This window comes from Vulpes lagopus, chromosome 12 (genome assembly GCF_018345385.1).
Source record: "Vulpes lagopus strain Blue_001 chromosome 12, ASM1834538v1, whole genome shotgun sequence".
Classification (NCBI taxonomy): domain Eukaryota; kingdom Metazoa; phylum Chordata; class Mammalia; order Carnivora; family Canidae; genus Vulpes; species Vulpes lagopus.
Genome location: NC_054835.1, coordinates 84,712,870 through 84,734,511, shown reverse-complemented (window position 1 = coordinate 84,734,511; position 21,642 = coordinate 84,712,870). Strand labels below are relative to the sequence as shown.

General features: G+C 37.8%; 1 protein-coding gene across 16 annotated transcripts in view; it reads right to left on the bottom strand.

The window, feature by feature from the left end:
- Positions 1–21,642, bottom strand: part of MTHFD2L (methylenetetrahydrofolate dehydrogenase (NADP+ dependent) 2 like) — a 130,617-nt gene that overhangs the window by 53,539 nt on the left and 55,436 nt on the right. For 7 of the 16 annotated variants that reach the window (XM_041724442.1, XM_041724446.1, XM_041724454.1 and 4 more), the window contains exon 6: positions 18,994–19,086. In XM_041724442.1, coding sequence (XP_041580376.1) covers positions 18,994–19,086 — 93 coding nt within the window. Of the gene's footprint in view, positions 1–1,131; positions 1,697–2,135; positions 2,948–4,988; positions 5,054–5,074; positions 5,666–17,586; positions 17,754–18,139; positions 18,172–18,993; positions 19,087–21,642 lie in introns of those variants that run through there. The other 9 variants (XR_005983024.1, XM_041724441.1, XM_041724443.1 and 6 more) reach the window with 6 other exon arrangements.

Genomic DNA, 21,642 nt, shown 5'->3' with positions numbered 1-21,642 from the left:
TGTAACAGAAAATGGCAGTGTAGTGTAGAAATTTGTAGGATGAGAAGGAAAATCAATCAAAGGAGGGCACACCTAACCTGGCTTGTGGTAGTGAAGGTTTGTTTTCCAGAGGACTGTGATGATTCTGAGATGCCTCAAAATATGTCAGGTAAAAGGGTAAGAAAAGCTGTTCCAAACACAGGAACCCAACTCTACAAACAAATATGTACTTCCTCATAAACTTCTTATGTTTAAGGAAACTGAAAAGAGTTTGAGATTGTTAGTCTAGGATGCACACTGGGGGCAATGGCTGGAGATGGAGCAGGAGTCTGAAGATAACTACCAAATGACAGAGAAGATACTTTATTTCCCACTGTGCACTTAGGAGAAGAGGAAGGCTGATTCCCATTCAATTGATCACATTCCAGTTCAGATACAACCTGAATTTACAAGACTGTTTCTCCATTGGACAGGTCAGAAATAGCTTAGTTGCTTGGAATTCAATTCTTAGAAAAAATTATGGCTGGGTTTATGCAATGATCTGGGGGGAGGGACACAACAGAAGTCCCTCTGGGGAGGACTGAATAGTCTCTGAGGGACAACTCACCTAGGTCTGCACATTAGAATCATCTGGGGAGGTTTTTTTTTGTGTGTATATTTTTTTATTGGAGTTCAATTTGCTAACATATAGTATAACACCCAGTGCTCATCCCATCAAGTGCCCCCCTCAGTGCCCAACACCCAGTCACTCCATCCCCCCCTACCCACCACCCCTTCCACTGTCTCTTGTTCATTTCCCAGAGTTAGGAGTCTTCCATGTTCTGTCACCCTCACTGATATTTCTCACTCATTCTCTCTTCTTTCTCCTTTAATCCCTTTCACTATTTTTTATATTCCCCAAATGAATGAAACCATATAATGTTTGTCCTTCTCCAAATTGACTTACTTCACTCAGCATAATACCCTCCAGTTCTATCCATGTTGAAGCAAACGGTCGGTATTTGTCATTTCTAATGGCTGAGGAATATTCCATTGTATACATAGACCACATCTTCTTTATCCATTCATCTTTCGATGGATACCAAGGCTCCTTCCACAGTCTGGGTACTGTGGACATTGCTGCTATAAACATTGGGGTCCAGGTGTCTTGGTTTTTCACTGCATCTGTATCTTTGGGGTAAATCTCCAGTAGAGCAATTGCTTGGTCATAGGGTAATTCTATTTTACTCTTTGAGGAATCTCCACACAATTTTACAGAGTGGCTGTGCCAGTTCACATTATCTGGGGAGCTTTGAATATTCTCACTGATTAGGCTGCATCCCAGATTAGCTAAGGCAGAATTTCTGTGGGTGGAACATAATAATCGGTATTTTGAAGATTCTCAATTGATTCAAATGTATATATAGCCAAGGTTGAGATCCTGCTCTAAAGAAAGAAGTCAGGTGTATGTAAGGAGCTTACACCAGCATAGTATTTTTTGTTAGGGGAGAGATGAGTCTAAGTAGATAGTGTTCTTAACTTAGATTGGACTTACATTCTCCCATGAAGTTCACGCAGGGTCTCTGGAGAGGGAGAAGTCAAAAACAATGGGAAGGGCTCTTTCCTTAAAAATTCTATAGCATGTTTTGTGCCCCTCTATGAGAGTACCACGAAGAGGTGTTCATTCCCATTTTGCAATAGAACTTCATGCAGTTCTAGCTTGAGGTCTCCAGCATACCTAGAATGGGGTGTGTAATTAAGAGACTGTGTCTGGCCACGGTGACAGTTGTTGTTGTCAGGAAATATGGAACCTCATACCCATATGAATGTGTCGTGGGGAGAGGGTGCTGGGGAACACCATGTGAAAACTGATTGGATATGTCAGGTAGTATAAAAACCCATGACGGACTAAAAAATAATAGCAAAAGTGTGAGGCATAATTAAAAAGAATTACACATGGAGTCTCTAAAGCTTTAGTACTACAGGGAAAATATCCACATAGGAAATATTTTCATTATTTCAATAGATATTTGCTGAATAGCTACTATGTGCCAGGTACTATAGTAGGTGAAGGAAATAAGGTAATGGACAAGACAGACAAAAATCTTTCTTAACAGAACCTATACTTTCAAAGAGAAGATAGCAAAGAGAAGATAGCAAAGAGAAGATAGCAAAGAAAAAAATAGATACATAATGCAATGTCTGATAATGAGAAGTGCCAGAACGAAAAATAAAAGGCTGCTATTTTTAGATAGGCCTCTCTAAACATAAGCCATTTGAATAGAGACATGAATAAAAAGAGTGTTACTATGCAAATTATTGGTTTGGGAAACATTGTTTTCAAGACTACTTTACATTCTTAAAAATTATTAAAGACTCAAAGGAGCTTTGCTTATGTAACTTATATACAATTATTTTATCATATAAGCAATTAAAACTGGTAGACTGTTTAAATATTTTTTAATTATTTGGAAAAAAATAATAAACCTATTACATGTCAAAATAAACAATAAAGTTTATTTAAAATAACTATATATTCAAAGACAAAAAATAGTGAGAAGAGAGGCACTGTTTTACCATTGATAATCTTTTTATGTTCAGCTTAGGAGAAGACAGCTGGATTCTCAAATCTGCTTCTGTATCCAGCATCAGACACATATGTAGTTGGAGTAAAAGGCTAATAAAAATAGCCTTTTAAGATTCATGACCAAATAGTCACCATTACATTTTCCAGTATGAATGAGTGTGTTAAAGGAAAAAAAAAAAAAAAAAGAACAGGTATATGCAGAGGAGGACTGACCCTCATATTTAACTGTCTTTATATCTGACTGCATATTGTTCCGAGGTCTTCCTTAAGGGACACCTGTTGGTTGTCTGTCCTGCATCTTCTTTCTAACTAAGACTTTACCCTTTTGGTGTCTCTTCTCATCCATATGGTTGCACAGAAGCAGCAATGTGAGGATAGCATGAGTCGTAACCCTTCTTTAGACTGGAAAAAATAATTGCAACTTAAAGTAAAGCTTTGTGTCAAATCCTTTGGTAAATTAAAGACCTTTTTATAGTGCAAATATTCCCAACAAAATTAATACATTTTGTGAGATTAAACAATGTTTGTATATGCTTGAACTTTCTTAAAATATGTTCATTTCAAACTATATGAATGTACATTTTTATGAACCATAAATATTTTCAAAAGCATACCAGGCCCATAAATTATTTCCTCACTTTTGCAGTTGATGAAATGCTAAAATGTAAGCCACAGAAGTTTGTCAAATAAATCATTTTAAACTGCAAAAAAAAAAAAAAAAAAAAAAAAAACATAGCCTTTTAAGATAATCATGGTTATCTTTCTCTGAATCTACACCAAAACTTGACAAGTGGTAATTTCTCAAAGATTAGTTACAATGTGGAATTTGAAGCCAGTTCAATGAGCTTCCCATATTCTGTAATATTAAAGTCCAATATTGGTCTATCTTCCATTTTTAATGGATTTGGTGACATCATGCATTGCTTATTTGGAAAACATTACTTTATTGAGTTATACAGATATACCAAATGCTGTCACTTATCATTACACAATAAAAAACATCACATCTATTGATACCACCATTAATCTCACGAGAAAAAAAAAACTTTAGTATCGGGAAGCTGTCAAGTTTATGGGGAAAACACTACATTTGCAAAATTCTAAGTTTTAATTTAATCAAACTATAGCCTAATCCAGAGGGCTAGGGCATGTCCTACCACAACTCACCTGGGTGCCTTTTGTACCCATACCATAGCTTCCTTCCCACTGACAAAAGCAGAACACTGAGTTACCTGATTTATTTCCTTCAAAGCCAATAGAAGGGTCTGTCTCAGCTAGTAGGCACAGACCTCCCCACCCCATCCATCTTTCTGGTCTAAAAATCATACCACTCCCCAGCAGATTGGAAAGACTGTGTTGATAAATATAATGAATGATCCCACTCTTCACTTGAGACCCCATCCCCCACATAAAGGAGTGGCCTTAAACACATGATCACATAACAACTGTTGAAATAAATAGTAATGAGAAGATTGGTCTGTCACTCTTATTAACAAACTGAATGGTGTTATTTCTAATTTTCGTCCTCCAAAAGGTGTAAAAACAATACAATATAAACAATAATTAAGGCCAAACCTGACAGAGTCCACTGCCATAGATGAGCTCAGTGTGTAAGCCAAAGTCAGGAAAGAAGGGGCACTTTGAGAGAATGAAGAAAGCTCTCTGTTCTCTCAGGGATTTAATGGGTGGCTCTGTTACCTTGCCGACAGCTTTGTTTTGGGAGTATTACTAGTTGTTGCAATGTAAAAACCAAACACATTCATATTCACTTGGAAACACCACAAATATGCAGAGCATGGAGTTCTGAAGAGGCCTGAGAGAAAAGTAGGGAAATCACAGGAATAGTTTTTTGATGTTTAAAAAAAAATGCAGGGGGATCCCTGAGTGGCTCAGCGGTTTGGCGCCTGCCTTTGGCCCAGGGGGTGATCCTGGAGTCCCGGGATCGAGTCCCACGCCCGATTCTCTCTCTGCCTGTGTCTCTGCCTCTTTCTGTGTGTGTGTCTCTCATGAATAAATAAAATCTTGAAAAGAAATAAAAATAAAAAACAAAAATATTTTAAAAGTGCTCATTTTTAAAAAATGCTCATTAAAAATAAACAAAATAACACTAAATACCAAAATGTTTGATTTTAAAAAAAATGAACGAAATCCACAAAAGTGGGTTTGAGAAAGCTTTCAGACTTCCTGGTAGAGTTCGTGTCCTGCCATCACGCTTCCTTCTCATGCAGTCTAACAGGACTGTAAGGAGGCATTCAGGAGACATTTAGGAGTTCAAGATCACTGACAGAGCCCTTGCCTGCAGAGAATGCGAGCGCACTACATGCAGCAGACTTGTAAAACCAAAATGCATGGCCATAAAAAATACACCAGATGTATGCAAGGTGCCTGGGTAAAAGTGGTAAGGGAAAGAAAACTGCAAAGGTCTTTCTTGCCGATTATTTACCTTGAAAAGTGTATGGCAGTCAAACAGCCACTTCCTCTGCAAGTTCTTCTGGGGCCGCACCGATCCTAATAGAAGGTCAAGTCTCTATATGTACGCATCTTTGGCCCTGCACCTTCTCACCAATTTTCAAATTTTGCCATTACATTTTCATGCTATTACTTGATCAATATCTGTTTAAGACTATAAACTCCATGAGGGTAGAAACTAAGTAAGTCTCATTGTAAAACCAGCACTTAACACAGTTCCTGACACTACCCGGTGTTCAATAAGTGTGTGGGGATGATAAAGGTAGGGAGGTAGAGTGTAGCTTTAGACAGGCTCAATGTGTCAATCCTTAGAGGTGGCACATCAAGCTAATTGGGAGAAAAACAAATGGCAAAGAGTCCCATAGGAAAATAGGAGAATTATCAAGGTTTCTGTCCCGTACATTTGAACTTGGTGAAGAGGAGTTAATATCAGAAGGCAACTGAATACAGTTCAGTAACCACATATTGTACATCTTCAGATGACATACAAATCTTCAGAATCCGGGCCGATGAATGTGAAGTATTCTTTGTGAGATAAGTTTCTCATTTCTTGGTAGTGTGGAAGAAAAAGCCTCCAAGAGGAGTGAACACTGAGTAGTTCCTCTCATTTATGTGCCTTATAATTTAATTGGCTTGGCGGGCACTGCAGGGCTAAAGAGAAAGAATAGCACTAAGTGCCTCTGCAGGTCTTAGAAGTGTCTCACCTAGCCTCAGGAGCAAGGACAGCAGGATAGAAAAGAGAAGTGAGCATAAATCTCAGGAGTTCCAAATCTCAAATCTCAGGGGGAAGCGTGGATGCAGACCAGTTATTCCATGCCATGGGGCATGACAGGACTAAGATCCAAGGAATTCTTCATTTGGGAAAACAATGATACTGACAACTCTCTATTGGGAATTAGTGGTTACCCCCGTAGGGTAGGCAGCTTGGCCATTTGGTCTGCACATGTGATCTGACTCATTGGAAAGAACTTGGGACTCTGGAGGCAAACAGATCTCCACCATGACAACCGTAAATTGTATGATCTTCCACTAATAGCAAGGTTATATCCCACATTTACAAAAATAAACACACTTCCTACCCCTTGGTCTAGATTTGCTGTAAAAGTGAAATTAAACAGAGAAGGAACAGAGCCTGGTAATTGGCAGACAGTGGCATCTGATGATTGACAATTGTCGTTGGCTTCTCAGTTTTCTAATTAAAATCTCAAACACAATATGAATCTTGTGTCATATATAGTTTTATGAATATTAAGTTACTATTTGTGACCTTTTTATGTAACTAAAATGTCCACCTTTTCATACAAGTCACTTCAAACCTCTTTTTTTCCAAAAAAAAAATAAGGTATAATTAATTTTCACAAATAAATCTCATTGTTAATCTCCTTTTGGTGATTTTAGCAATTTGATTTAATTTATGAATATCTCTAGCTATTACTATAGGGTAAAAAAAAATTGGCTGAAAGGATCACATATAAATAAACTAAAATTTTACCTGTTTTAGTCACTACTGTTATGTGACTATGATATGATCTCCAGCTAATTCCAGGAAACCGATATCATAATTTGTGATTCGTTATCTTTTTGTCTCTTTGAGGACTGGGGGGGGGGTGGATTTCTTTTCTTTACATAATTATTCTAGGATTAGCAATGTACCAAACCAGCTAGTTTCCATCTAGAGTTTAGAGACCAAAATCCCTAATGAGGCATATTTGCTGATAGGAAAACATTTAATGAATATGCAAAAATAAATAATAGGTAAAAAATATATATATCTTGATTTGACTTATAAGTTAAATCACTGGCCATCAGAGTCCTACTAAAAACGTCCCAGGAGCTTAAGTTTTTCCAACTGAAACACATATTTTGCTAGAAACCAATCTGAGGGCAGCCCGGTGGCACAGTGGTTTGGCGCCGCCTGCAGTCCGGGTGTGATCCTGGAGACCCAGGATCGAGTCCCATGTCGGGCTCCCTGCATGGAGCCTGCTTCTCCCTCTGCCTGTGTCTCTGCCTCTCTCTTTCTCTGCCTCTATGAATAAATAAATAAGATCTTTAAAAAATTTTTTTTAAAAAAAAGAAACAAATATGGGTCTGTAACCAAAAAAAATGAAATGAAAGGATAATTTTGCGTTTTTTTTTTAACAGATTATTAGTTCTTCAAGAATGTCAATGTCACTCTATGAGAGTATGTTCTTCATCATGGTCACACATTATGAAAAGGATATACATGGCATGCTGTGTTTTAGAAAAGCACAGCTAGAATAAAGATATAATGATACTCTACTCAGCTAAGGGAAATGTCAAGTTTTCTTGCCATTTGAACACATGAATGTGAAATGTTACTTACTGGCCGGGGAGTTACAGAATTGTAGCCACAATTCCTTGAGCTTTGCAAATTTAAACACATGCTAGCTTTTTGTATCCCTGAGATATGTTCCTTTGTTTCTATTGAAAAGTGTTACTAATAAAATGTAAAGTGTGACCAACATAACTACAGAGTCTTGAGAAACAGTTAATGCATGCTGGATGCCTGCCCTTTCAATTATTATAACACACGTAAGATAAAGCAAATAAACAAGGAAGATAAAAGCCCATCCCACTTCCCAAAATCATGGTGCGAAGTGCCAAAAACAGAATGAAGAATCAAGATCAAAGGCTCTAGAGTAAGATGTGGTTAGCAGTCCTGGTTTGGATCTTCATTATATGACCATGGGCAAATCAATTCACTTTAAGCCTCAACTGTATGCATATATTATATAAGAGCTGTAACCTTATTGACCTCCTAGGGGTGTTGTGAGATTTAAATAATATCATGTTTCAGAAATGCTTAATAAATATTTGTCATTATTATTATTAAAACAAATATTATGAACACTGGGGGATTGTGGCTGGCTCAGTTGGTGGAACATGTGACTTCTCATCTTGGGTTTTGAGTTCGAGCGCCACGTTGGGCATAGAGATTGAAAATAAAATCCTGAAAAAAATATTATGAACACTGATATTTAAATAAATAAAATGATGAAATGCCTATCCTGAAAATTCTCTATTCAAAGACTATTTTAAATCTGTTTGATAACTGCAATATTAGAAAGAAAATCTCATACTCAGAAATATGAGAATGTATTATTTAATGTTATAGAAAAAAATTTGTTAATATCCCTATACATGCCTTTTTAGGAAACACCAAGAACTAGCTGGTGCTGGAGATAAATCAGATTAATCTGAAACTATATAGATTTTCCTAATGATTAAAATATTTATATAAGGGCAAAAAAAGAAGTGAAAGTACTCCTATTTATTACAAAGCTTGCTACAGGCCAAATCTGAATTTGCCCTCAGGTGACTAAAGCAGAGAGAGTTATTAATGACCTGTGACTAGTTGCGGAGTGTGAGGCAAGAAGAGCTTCAGCACCAAGGAATGTTCAAGATAGAAGGGCAAGGGGGAGGTCAGGAACTCAATGGAGAGTAGCCAGAGACTTTCCTTTCCAATCTCCCTCCCTCATATTCTTGCCTCTCTTGCCCCGCTCCAATCTTTCTAGTGCTCACTGAAATCGAGATGACTTCTTTCTACTACATTCTTGAAAATGAACTTCAAAGCCACAGTTACCCTCAAGGTTGGCAACCCTAGGTCTTTCAGCTTCCCATCTCTCTTTTTTAAATAAGCCATACTGAGATATAATTTACACACCATTTAATCCATCCAGGCACTTCTCTTTTCATTTCTTCTTTTCTACCAAGAAAAGCCATTTAATTAGCATATATGGCACTTGGTAGGAGATGAGCCATTTCAGTTTAGTACACCTCTCTCACGCTCCTCCTCCATAGTAAAGGGTCAACAGCCTCAGCAGACAAATGGACAGCAGGCAAAATGTTGCCAGGAACAGGGAATGAGTCATCTTAATATTTTGTATTTCATTTTGTAATTATAAAATCAATATCACTTGGAGAATTTACTTGGAGAATTCAGAGGAAGATGAAGAAGGAATCAACAGTTACCTATCATCTATTACCCATTAGCCAGAAGTAACTACTCAAGTTGTATTTTTTCTTCCCTCTTTGTTTCCCTGTTAGTGTGTGTGTGTGTGTGTGTGTGTGTGTGTGTGTGTGCGTGTGTTCCTATTTGAATTTCTACCATAGATGCAATCTAATATAATTATTTTCAAATATAATTGGCCCTAGGAATCCCTTTTTATAACTATATCATCATTCACAGTAGATGCTTCCGTGTTGTTGGATGTTTAGGCTGTTCCCAGCTTTTTGCTATCATAGATAACTCTGTGATAGCTATCTTTGAATAACGTCTCTGTAGACTTCCTTACCATTCTTTTTTTTCCCTAAAGATTTTATTTATTTGAGAGAGAGACAGAGAGCGGGCAAGAGCGAGCATGAGTGGTGGGAGGGGCAGAGGGAGAAGCAGACTCTCCACTGAACAGAAGCCCCATGTCGCACTCTATCCCAGGAGCCTGGGATCATGACCTGAGCCAAAATTACATGCTTAACCAACTGAGCCACCCAGGCACCCCTACAATTCTCTTTATCTTTTTTTTTTTTTAAACATTTTTTTTAATCTTTATTTATTTATGATAGTCACAGAGAGAGAGAGAGAGAGAGAGAGAGGCAGAGACACAGGCAGAGGGAGAAGCAGGCTCCATGCACCGGGAGCCCGATGTGGGATTCGATCCTGGGTCTCCAGGATCGCGCCCTGGGCCAAAGGCAGGCGCCAAACCGCTGCGATAAATTCCTACATGCAGTACTTTGGGGATTGAGATAATATCTGTTCACAAGCTTATATCCAAAACAAGTTTTTAAATATATTTATTTGTATTTGGAGAAATTTACCCCGGTTCACTATCTAATCCAGCACCCATGGTAAACTAATGCCATTTCTGAGTTCTTTCCAAGCCATCTAGTACTCCTTTGAAGAGCTTCCAAAAAAGTCAAAAAATTTATCATAGAAGGGGAAACTCCTTCAAATAGTTTTTTATTCAAATAAAGTAAAGTTGAGGTGATATCTTAGTAACCTAAAAGAACTTCTGGTTCTTGAATACTGTTAGTATTCAAGAAGCAATTCTCATTCATTCTGACGTGGTGTGCCACATTATTTTACCACAAATATCCTGACCAACTACTCTGGGAAGAATGTGTATTATAATGTATCCTTTGTTGTGTGTGTCTATGTGTCCTGGGTGTGTGTGTATCCCTGTATGTGTGTGTTTGTATTTTATAAAGACAAGGAATCATCCTGGTTATTTCAAAAATAAATGAAAGTGTGAATTATAAAACACAATAGAAACTCAACAGAAACATTATTGAAATACACCTGCCTTGCTTTGCAGTGAAATATATGATCCCTGATATTGACTGCTATCTTGATTTAAAGGGCACATATTAGGATAGTAAGAGTGAATTGCCTGCAATCTGAACACTCAGAGAAGAACTATGACTTATTTGAATTTGTTCCAACCACAGTCATAAAGCCCACATTCATGCATAGAACTCATTAATCCTCAGGTTTTGTTAACAAAGGTAAGTCATTCTAAAATAAGCAATTATTAATTAGCCAAATCAGAAATAAATTTGGGGGAAATGCACTTTGGCATCAGACGAAGAAACAGAGACAGAAACCTTTCTGACTATATAAATGGGCAAAAAGAAAGGACTTTCATAGAAAGCTGCCGGAGGAGATCTATGCCAACACAGTGATTCCTTACTTCTCATTGCTCTCCTTCTAGAACCAGAGCCACACCTAAAGCAGGTAGCCAGGTGCACAGAGTCTCCACAGCACATTTCAAACACCACCTCTGTGTGGATGATTACACAAGTGCTGACAGGTGACATTTTGATCCCCAAATTTTTTAATTTTCAATTTTCCTGGAGTTTAATGAGATGAGTGGATGCTATTGCAAAGCCACAACTAATGACTACAGATCTAATGAAATCATTTCACTTTCCACCAGTCAACACACGTTTAGAGGAGACATCCCACACCACACACTCCAATCTACCACAGGAATGCTGACTTCACCAGAGAAGGGCTCATATTCTTACCCACACTAGAAACGAGAGCTATAGTATTTTCTTGTTCTCTCACTGAAGACAGTCATCATTTCTCAGATGTTTCTCTGCCTCCTCCCTATCTTACCTTTGAACCCTGCAGGTGTGAGCTCTGAGTCAATGATGTTGATGCAATGCCATATTAAGTCTTTGTGAAGTGGAATAGTCCCAAACAAGGTATTAAGGAGAGTCTAAGGCTGAATGGACCTGAAAGACATCATCTGCTTCTCTGAAGGCCCTCCTCAACTTCTAGGGGAAAATAAAGCCTTTAAAACCAAGATAGGGGAAAAAACAAAACAAAAAACCAAGATAGGCACCTGAATTATAAAGAAAGAAGCATATTCATCCAACAGCGAGTTTTCTAGTCCCTGGTGTAGGGTTCTTATAAAAATACAAGGATAAATAAGGCATGGTCCTGGCTACTGGACGTCACAGTACAGTGTGAGTTACTTCTCACTATTCTGTATCCATCACATGTTTCATCTAGGTGCTCTAGATTTCCATCCCCTTCTCCTCTTTTATTATTTTGTTATACTTCAAAATTTGTACCCACCCATCTTCGACTCCTTCCACACCTGCTTCCTTCTATGCATTCTTCCTCGTCCACGGCCATGCCACACATCCAGGATGCAAAGCCAGAAAGTCTCTCTAGTCTACTTTCTGTTTCTCCATCTCACTTTCAAAACCCCCTGTATTAGTTTAGAGCCACGTCAGTGCTACTTCCAGCCTCATCACTGCACAGAAGCTACCAAAGTAACCCTCCTAGAATTTAAATACGATCATGTTATTCCAATGCTTACAACTTTAACAGTTGCCCCTGGCCTACAGGATAAAAATCCAAATCTCTTCATTTTTTCAGCTGTCTGGTCTTTCCTAAAGACTCAGCTTCACCATTTGATGACCACAGACAGGCATCTATCATTTTGACAGGTGTCTAATATTTCCTTTGATACATGCATAGTGTTCTACAGCTTGAAGCTGTCAGAGGTCCCCTTCCCTTGGATTCTGCCCAGTGCCTCTCTGTTCATTCTGTGGGCTGTCACCCAGCTCCATCATTTCATCTTCCAAAGGAGGAAGGAGGTGGTCATTGCTCCTCAGTTATGCTCTCTCTCTCTCTCTCTCTCTCTCTCTCTCTCACTCTCCCTCCAAGTCTCTGTCTCTGTGTTTCTCCCTTTCTGTGTCTCCATCCTTCTTGGTCTCTTGTCTCTCTATCTTAGTCTCAGTCTCTATCTCTCTTGTCTCTGTCTTTGTCTCTCTGTTTCTGTCTTTGTCCTTCTTTGTCTCTCTTTTTCCCTTTTTCTAGATAATGGATTGTTACCAGACACACATACACACACACACAAACACACATACACAGGACTCTAATACTATATGAGTGAACCGTATCATACTGATTTGTTTGTGCATCATCTTTTTTCTCTGTTAAGACTCTGTTCTCAGGAATTGGAACTATAGAAATAAGTCAACTGGAGAAGGACAAACATTATATGGCCTCATTCATTTGGGAATAAAAATTAGGGAAAGGGAATAAAGGGGAAAGGAGAGAAAATGAGTGAAAATATCAGTGAGGGTGACAAAACATGAGAGACACCTAACTCTGGGAAACGAACAAGGGGTAGTGGAAAGGGAGGTGGGCGGGGGGTTGGGGTGACTGGGTGATGGGCACCGAGGGGGGCACTTGGCGGGATGAGCCCTGGGTGTTATGCTATATGTTGGCAAATTGAACTCCAATAAAAAAAATTAAAAAATAAAAAGTAAAAAATAATTAAAATTAAAAATAAAAGAATTGGAACTATATTTTACTTATTTTTGTTTTCCAGCCCCTGATGTAGGGCCCAAGTAGAGGCAAAATTAATATCTAAGGAAATATCACCCTTACACACCATAGCACTGTTTATAAAACAGTAAATGAGAACATACGTTATCTATCAACAGAAAATGGACACTCCATCAACTGAGAATTATAAAGTAGTAGTATATGCTACATGTATCTGCATAAACAGATCTCGAAAACATAATGTTAAGCAGAACAAAACAAGTTTGCAGAAATGTACAGTATGTAGAAGTTAAAAACATCTATAATGATATTCAGATTAGACAAACCTGGCTGGTGGGATGTATAGGTGGTAACATTGTTTTGTGGCTCACTTTTATGTGCATTTTTAATATTTTTTTTAAGATTTTATTTATTTATTAATGAGACACAGAGAGAAGGCAGAGACATAGGCAGAGGGAGAAGCAGGCTCCATGCAGGGAGCCTGATGCGGGACTTGATCCCGGGACTCTGGGATCATGCCCTGAGCCGAAGGCAGATGCTCAACCTGTGTCTCTGGCTCTGGCTCTCTCTTTCTGTGTCTCTCATGAATAATAAATAAAATATTTTAAATAAACAAATTATATTAGTTTTGTTTTTGAGAACACAAATAACCATTCATTAGCAAATAATGAACTAAAGACCAATCTAATAAATATAATAGGTTCCTTGTGCAAATAATTGTAGGTGTTTATAAAGATGTTCACAGTTGTTTACCACAATGTTTATAATAGTAAAACACTGGGAACAATCTAAATGTCCAACCCTCAAGAACTGAATAAATGAATTATACCTATGGCATAGAATACTATTAAGTTAGTAGAAATCATGGTTTAAAAGAATACATTTTACAAGGAAACATGCACAGGGTGGAGCTGTAAAACACAAATAATCCATGCAGGGTGAAAGAACTGTGTAAATATTTATATGTAAATATAAAATAGGGAAAGGCTCAACATCAGACTGTTAACTGGTTGGTTTACACTGGCTTATTGCGCATGTTTGCTAGGTTTTTATGGTAGGGATGAATTACTGATGTCAGGGAAATAATCAATAGTTAAGCATCCTCTCTACATTGATGAAGCCTAATTGTTGCGGATCAGGGAGGCTCTGGGGCTGGGTTGTAGAGGCTACAATGGGGGAGGGGAAAGAGGTAGAAGGAAGGAGAGGGAGACTGAGAGGCTGGGGGTAAGGTCTGAGAGAAGAAACCCCTCACAAAGTCCAACTGTTCCAAAAGAGAGGGCCACAAGGGATTCATCCAGGGACAAAAGAATACACAGCTATGAGCAAAAGTTGGTGTCATCCCGAGAAGCCACAAATCTTACGTAAAAATAGAGCTTTTATGAAGCTGGTCTCGTATCTGTAAGTCACTTTCTTTAAGTTTATGATGACCAGTCAATTTTGATACTATGTTAGTATCAAAAGTATATTCCTTTAGTTATGTAGAAGTTGTAGATTAGTAATAAACTGATCTATTGTTTCTAAATTATTGTTTAAATTCATGTGCAATGGTCTAAGAAGGACTAACATACAACATATTAGCATACAACACTTTTTGAGTATTTGCAATAGGCTAGTCACTGCCATATTCTTTGCCTGGATTGGCCGGCATAACAATGCTATGTTAGAGATTATTCTTCACATTAAAGAGACTGAGGCTCAGAGGCGGGATGACTTGACTAAGATTAGACAATTAGCGAGTGACAGAGGTAGAATTTAAATTCTAGAATTCTCACTCTGGCAAGGCCAGTGCATTTACAGTACTCAATGTATTTACAGTGCATTTACGGCATGAAAATAACTGATAAAATTGAGATAAATGACATTTAGGAGGGCAGGAAGGACTTCTAAGTGGAGAGACAGAGGCTAAAGGGGCAAGATGAAAAATAAGAAATAAGATAAGAAAAGAACAAAAGCAATAGTGAAGCCGTGAAACGTGCTGGCATGCACTCAGAAAGCACCCATGGCTGTAAAGGAACAAGTTCCACTCCCAAGTTGCATGAGCTATGGATGATGATGGAGCAGATTTCCATCCCTCACCCCTTAGAATTTCTCAGTGTCCTGGCCTCCTGAAAATAATTAACCCTACTCCAAGGAAGAGGAAATCCACCGGACGTCTATTGAGAACCTAAGAGGGCATTTGATGGCAGCACATGCAAAACTTGATATGATGGGAGAAGTCATGAAGAGAAGTTGGCTGGTCATCTTTATTTTATGACGAGTAAGTATGAATACTCCAAATTACTCGACCGAATTGCCTATTTATCCTGTTTTATATTACAGTGTCTATCATTAAAAGTGTTGCAATAGAGACGCTGGAGTTATGACTGTAAAGGTTCATTCATCATGCTGGAGGGGATGGCTTAGTGGACAAACTGCCAGCTTTCACCAACTATGATACTCTGTATGCAGAAGATAGTATGCAAGTGGCATTGACTCAGCAGCTCATCATCTGAATGAAGCTAGTTCCACAGTTTCCTCATATTGGACATATTCCTCATATTGTCCTTCAGACAGTGGCTGGAAAAAACTTGCCTATCCTATTTAAATAATGAAGATTCTTAGAACTTTTATAGACAGGATTTCCCACACTTTCCTGGAAGCATGAGATAGAAGTGAACGAAGGGTCTTCAAATACACTCTTAGCATTGTGCCCTATTCTGGCTACTTTCCTTTCTCCTGCTCAGAATTTTGTAATCTTATTATTTCAAATCAAATCAGTTCAATTATCCACTTAATGATACAAACTGCTCTTTTATGAACAAATCTTTTACCTTTATGACTTTATATCAATTTACTATACAATGACAAACTATGAATGTTTAGTAGTTACTAACGCTACCACTATGTGAATCAACTAATAACTAGAATGATTCCATCTTCATAAAATTATATTCTTAAAAATTCATCAGCTAAATTTGTATCAATTTGAAGTCCTTGCTCCAATTGTAATTTCAAAAGGAATACAACACACATTAATGGAGTACTCACTACGTGCCAGATACTGTTTGAAGCACTTATGTACCATGTTAAAAAAAGAAATACCAGTCCCATTCTTACTACAGTCTAGTGAAGATAATGGACAACCATACAGGTAAGTGTCATAACCATGGTACAGTAAAGTACCCCAGAAACAGTTTAATTCTCTCTGTGAACTCAGAGAGTAGCTCTGAGGAGTGACTTGAAGTTTCTTATTTCTAAATGCATAACTTGACAAGATCAGATTTTCAGATTTGAGCTAAATTAATCTAAATCCTGAATGCACAGGGATATGTTTAAAACGGAAGCAATACAGAGTTAAACCTATAAGGATAGGACTACGAGAATCTGAAAAACTGGAGGGGTAAGATGAATATTAACCTAAGCTAATTCTATTCATGCCTCAGGATCTTTACACAATGATTTCCTTTTTTTACTTTTTCTTCTGCAAGCCCATTGCGAGATTTCGTCAGTACATTCTTCAGTGTCATCCCTCAGACATTATCGAAAGACGTTATCGATCTTGCTGATACATCATGCACCACTCCTCCTTCTACTCTTCCTGACTTCTAGATGGGATTGCTTCCATATATGCTGACATTCTAGTTATGACAACGATCCAGCCCTCCCGGTTCCAGCTACCTCTGCCATTAGATCACTATCTCCTTCTTTAATACCCACTAATTGTATTTGTTTATTTCCCACACATAACGCATGATGTGGTTCATTTTAGTAAGATTTCATTCCTATTGTCTGGTGATACGGAATTTCTTTTTTTATGTTAATTTGTGCATTCTTTATAATTTCACTGTAAGTTGCTGATACCTACCTATTTTATCCTTAAATTTTCCAAGTGATTATTAAGGATGTGGAAATAAGCACTCTTTATTATTTCTTATAAACTCTCAATGTTCTTCCCCCAAATTTCCCATTATCCAAATATTTATTCTTCAGGACAACTGCAGGGTTATCTACAGGGCTGACTTCTAGCATTCTGCATAGCTTTGTATTTAGTTACAGGCATTAAGGCTGGAATACAAGGCAGGGCACAAGACCTGCTCATACCACCATCATTCAAAATGTCCTCCAGCCAGGACGGGGATGGAGTGTGAATGGAGCTTGGCTGTCTACCACAGCTGGTACCCGCCTGGTGCCCTCTAGTGGTACCACGATGCCCTGACTCAGATGGCTGCTAGACGGAGCCTCAAAACTGCATCCACATCTAGGGGCCTGAGTACCTCCAGGCTCCTATTTTGTTAGTTTTATATAGGCTTGGTCTTTCCTTTCCCTTCCCTGCCTTACTTTCCTTTTTCTTTTCCCATCTTCTTTTTTAACACCTTGTAGTCAGTGCCTATTTAGGCCTTTACAAAGGAGCATACAGTGAGTCTGTAGGAAACACTGAAAAATGAAGACAGTGGTAGCAATAATGTCTGTAACATAAAGCTTGCTTTATTCACAAGAGAATGTTGTTGGTTCTTGAGAGAGGATTTTCTATATGCCACTTCCCATGACAAGAAAAACATAACCATAAATGCACATAGAGGGATTTTTTTTCTCACTAGAAGAAAGTATTCACTATTATAACTGGAAAATAGAAACTAAAATAAACTGTGAATTATTATTTACAAGTGTTAACATTAGAATCAAGGAGTACTTTTCAAGAATATGTAGATTTCATTCTCTCTAAAGTTTGAGATGAACAAAGATGGCCAAACGCCTCTCTACTCACCAAATGCGGACTCCTGTATGTGAATCCAAGTGACTTCTAAAAAGAAGTCGGTATAATATTTGTCTTCTGCAAATATATCAGTTGCTGCAGCAGTATATCACTTAATGTTATGTGGGGTCTGAAAAAGTTTATTGCTTCTCCAAAGACCTGTCTTCCTTCTGTCAATTCTGTTCAAAAATTAGCATTTATTGTCACCTGAATATAATGTGTCAGAAAAACCAGAAATGTAATTAGCTGTACCAGCTTACTGGAGACTTTTGGAGTATAAGTATTTGTATTTTTTCTCTATCAGGAAGCAAATTAATTTACCTGGAGTCATCACATATATATCCCAAATTTTAAGGAGGGGCCTAGATCAGATTAAGAAAGCAAACTAAATTTGGTTGAAACTAATTTTTTTTTAAAGATTTTATGTATTTATTTATTTATGAGAGACAGAGAGAGAGAGAGAGAGGCAGAGACACAGGCAGAGGGAGAAGCAGACTCCATGCAGGGAGCCCGATGTGGGACTCGATCCCAGGTCTCCAAGATCAGGCCCTGGGCTGAAGGCGGAGCTAAACTGCTAGCCACCAGGGCTGCCTGAAACTAATTTAAACTATCATTAGCCTCTTCATCAAACTCAATTTCTTCTGGAACTTCTATTTTACAGTTTGTCACTACCCAGCAATTCAAATATAAAGTCTAGAAATTATCAGCAACATCTCATTGATAAACAAAATGAAAAAGGCTCTCAGTCAAGCCTTGGATAAATCAAGAAGAATCACAATCATCTGCGATGTAGAAATACCATGTGGCAAGAGTAGAGGTAGAAGTAGAATAAAATTATTTTGTATGTTCAAATATAAAACAAATTAGGAAAAATCCCAGGTCTCGTAAATGAAAACACAATACCTCTTCTCTGTGCCTCCTCTTGCCCCTCTTGGGTCCACACTCTTTGACATAGTTTAAGCACTCTTTTAAAATCATAAGCCAGGCCACATCAATCTGCATTCAGCTGTCCTTGGCTTATATCCAGGTCCTTGCCGAGGTCCTATATGAGCTGTCCCTGGCTATCTTTTAAAGAGCATTTCCTACTTGTTTCCCCATAACTCATTCATGTTTAGACTCAACCATGTCTGTGAAGAACTGGCCATGTGCATGTTTGTTCTTGTGCTTCATCTGTCACCCCAAAGGCGATTTGGGTTTTCCATAATGAACTGACAATTTTTTTTTTTGGAACTGACAAATGTTAATGTAGGCACAAGGAACCAATATAATAACTGCCAAGAGACAGGATCCAGTCGATGGAAGTTAGTCATACGTATTCCTACCTCTCCCGAGAAGCTGTTTTTACAGACATGTCAGCAATTAGGGGAGGAATTACTCTGCTGATGACATTCTACCAAATAACAGCTACTAAAGACTTACCAGCAGCTACTATGATAACATCTGCCAGCTGAGTATGGATCTTCAGTTGTTCTTTGGGAGTGTACCTGTGAGCTATTGTCACCGTTGCATCACCTGGAATGAAGAATTGCCATTAATGGTTACTGAGGTTTTTCAAAATTTATGAATGCCCCAATTCTAGAGGAGATTCAGTTACATTCTAAGAGTAGGGAAATTAAGAACAAAAGCTAGATAAGAAAACCTACATGACCCTAAATACTGTAACCTTCAATTAATCAGTGGAAAATCAACTAAGACTGACCATCATAAGGGAGCTGTAAGGTAAGTTTCTAGAAACACAACAGTTGAAAGTTCTGTGCTGACAGGTTAACATATAAATGCAGGGGATACTCATTGGCCTGATAACAAAGTATATAAATACTGAAAACAGCAAGATAAGTGCACCAAAAATGGAGCAATGTATTGTGAAAGCACAGCTAAGAGATTAATCCTACCTCTTCTTTTGAAGGTGTCTAGGAAGGGTTCCTAAAGGAGGCAGTATACTTTTTTTTGGTCTCAAGTATGAGGTAGGGCATACTAATTAGGGAAAGGGCGTTCCAAGCCAACAGAATAACAGGAAAAAAAGTGGACTACTTTTGAAGTTATATGTTTAGGAAATGACAAAGAGGTCTAAGATGTAACAGGTGGTATTCACACATGCTTTAAGGAACTGATGTATGAATAAGAGAAGTTAGCAGACTGAGGGGTTCCAGTGCTTTAAGTGTGAACCAAGGAGGAGGAGTGAAAGAAGGCCAGGAGGAAGGAAGTCAAAGGATTCCCGGTGAGGACATTGCGTGAGACAGTGCCTTTTTTCTTCTTCTGTAGATAACATACAAATGCTACACAATGAATTAAAAAAACTCCATAATATCCATTTTTAGCAAAACTAGAAGACATATTTTCCACAACCTCCAAAAAATATGTGAGAGTTACCCAGGCCCAGTAGAGTTAGCATATACTGCACAAGAATAAAGGCAGCAAAGCAATGCAGAGAGTAAGATGGCCAGTAGCAGCGATCTCTGAAAATGACTGCAAAAATATACTGCTTGTAGGTGCAGGGTTCATGTCAAAATGCAAAACATATCTCTTATCTGTAGCAAAGATAGGAATAAATACAGAAGAAGCCTTCTTGGATCCAGTAAAGTTCCTAGTGGCTAGACTCCCATGGAGGAGCCATTTCAACAGGAGGCAGTTGGAGTCTGTGTAAGTGATGAAGGAGGGATCTGAGGACTGCCAGGCACCTCCTCTCCAACCCCCAGCAGAAGTACCCTAAGAATAGCAGATCCAAGAAATCCAACTCATTCAATGATAAGTAATAAAACAAAGAAACAAAAAAAGGATTTGACATAGAATTAGCAAAAGGATGCTATGTAAAAATTAGCCCAGGAATTTGGGGAAGGATGGATCTTTTCTGATTCTAGTGGTGGTTACATGACAATATTCATTTGTCTAAATTCATGGAACTGTACACCCAGAAGAGTGGATTTTACTATTTTTTTTAAGTAAATGAAAGAATACATTTAAAAAATAGCAGACCCAAGGAAAAAAACAAAAGGCAAAAAAAAACTTTTTTAAGAATTTACTAACAGGGCAGCCCCAGTGGCGCAGCGGTTTAGCGCCGCCTGCAGCCCAGAGTGTGATCCTGGAGACCCAGGATCGAGTCCCACGTCTCGGGCTCCCTGCATGGAGCCTACTTCTCTCTCTGCCTGTGTCTCTGCCTCTCTCTCTCTCTCTCTCTCTGAATAAATAAATAAATAAATCTTTAAAAAAATAATAATAAAAAAAATAATTTACTAACATACCAATATACTCAACAACAAAAAGTGTTGCAATGGAAAAGCTGAACATTATGGCCAAATATTACACCAAAAATTTAAAAATTAAGAACATAAAGTCACAAAATCTGGGAAAAGAAGATTTGAATCCATATAAAGTGACCTATAATGGTCAAGATTAAGAAAAATTTCAGTAATGTAAAGTTTAAAAAAAGAGTGGTAAAAGCATAAAAGCAAAAATTCAGATTGGTACATTCAACTCCAGAAAACAGCAGAGCAATATTTACAGGAGACTCATCTAAAAAAATTGGGAGTCAAGGACTTTATATCCAGTCATATCATCCAAGATTAAAAGTTACAAACAATTCTGAAATTTTAAGAACTTGGAATATTGTTCCCATGTTTTTCTTTTTTTCCCTGAGGAACTTGCTAAATGATTAAATTTAACGAATCAAGTATCATATATCATAAACTATCAAAAGGATTATTGGAGAGTTTGGGATATATTTAGCCATAAAACTGAGACTTAAAAAAATATGAGGATGGGGGTGACAGACAAAAATGTAAATACTATTTGCTCTGATTATGGAGAAATGTTACAACCAACCAAACTGGAATGGGAAGGGCGAAGGTGAGAAAGTTCGCTGATCATCTACTATTTAATGAGCAGGATCAACAGAAAAACATTTAAAGCTGATCAATCAACTAATGGAAGTATAAGGATTTTAGAAGTATAAGGTAAAAGTGTTAAAAGATCATTTTTATTGGCAAATATCAAGTAGGAGACAAAAGAAATGGAATCAGGGAAGAAAAAGAAAGTATTTTATCATTTTTAAAATTAGAGTATCAATAGATA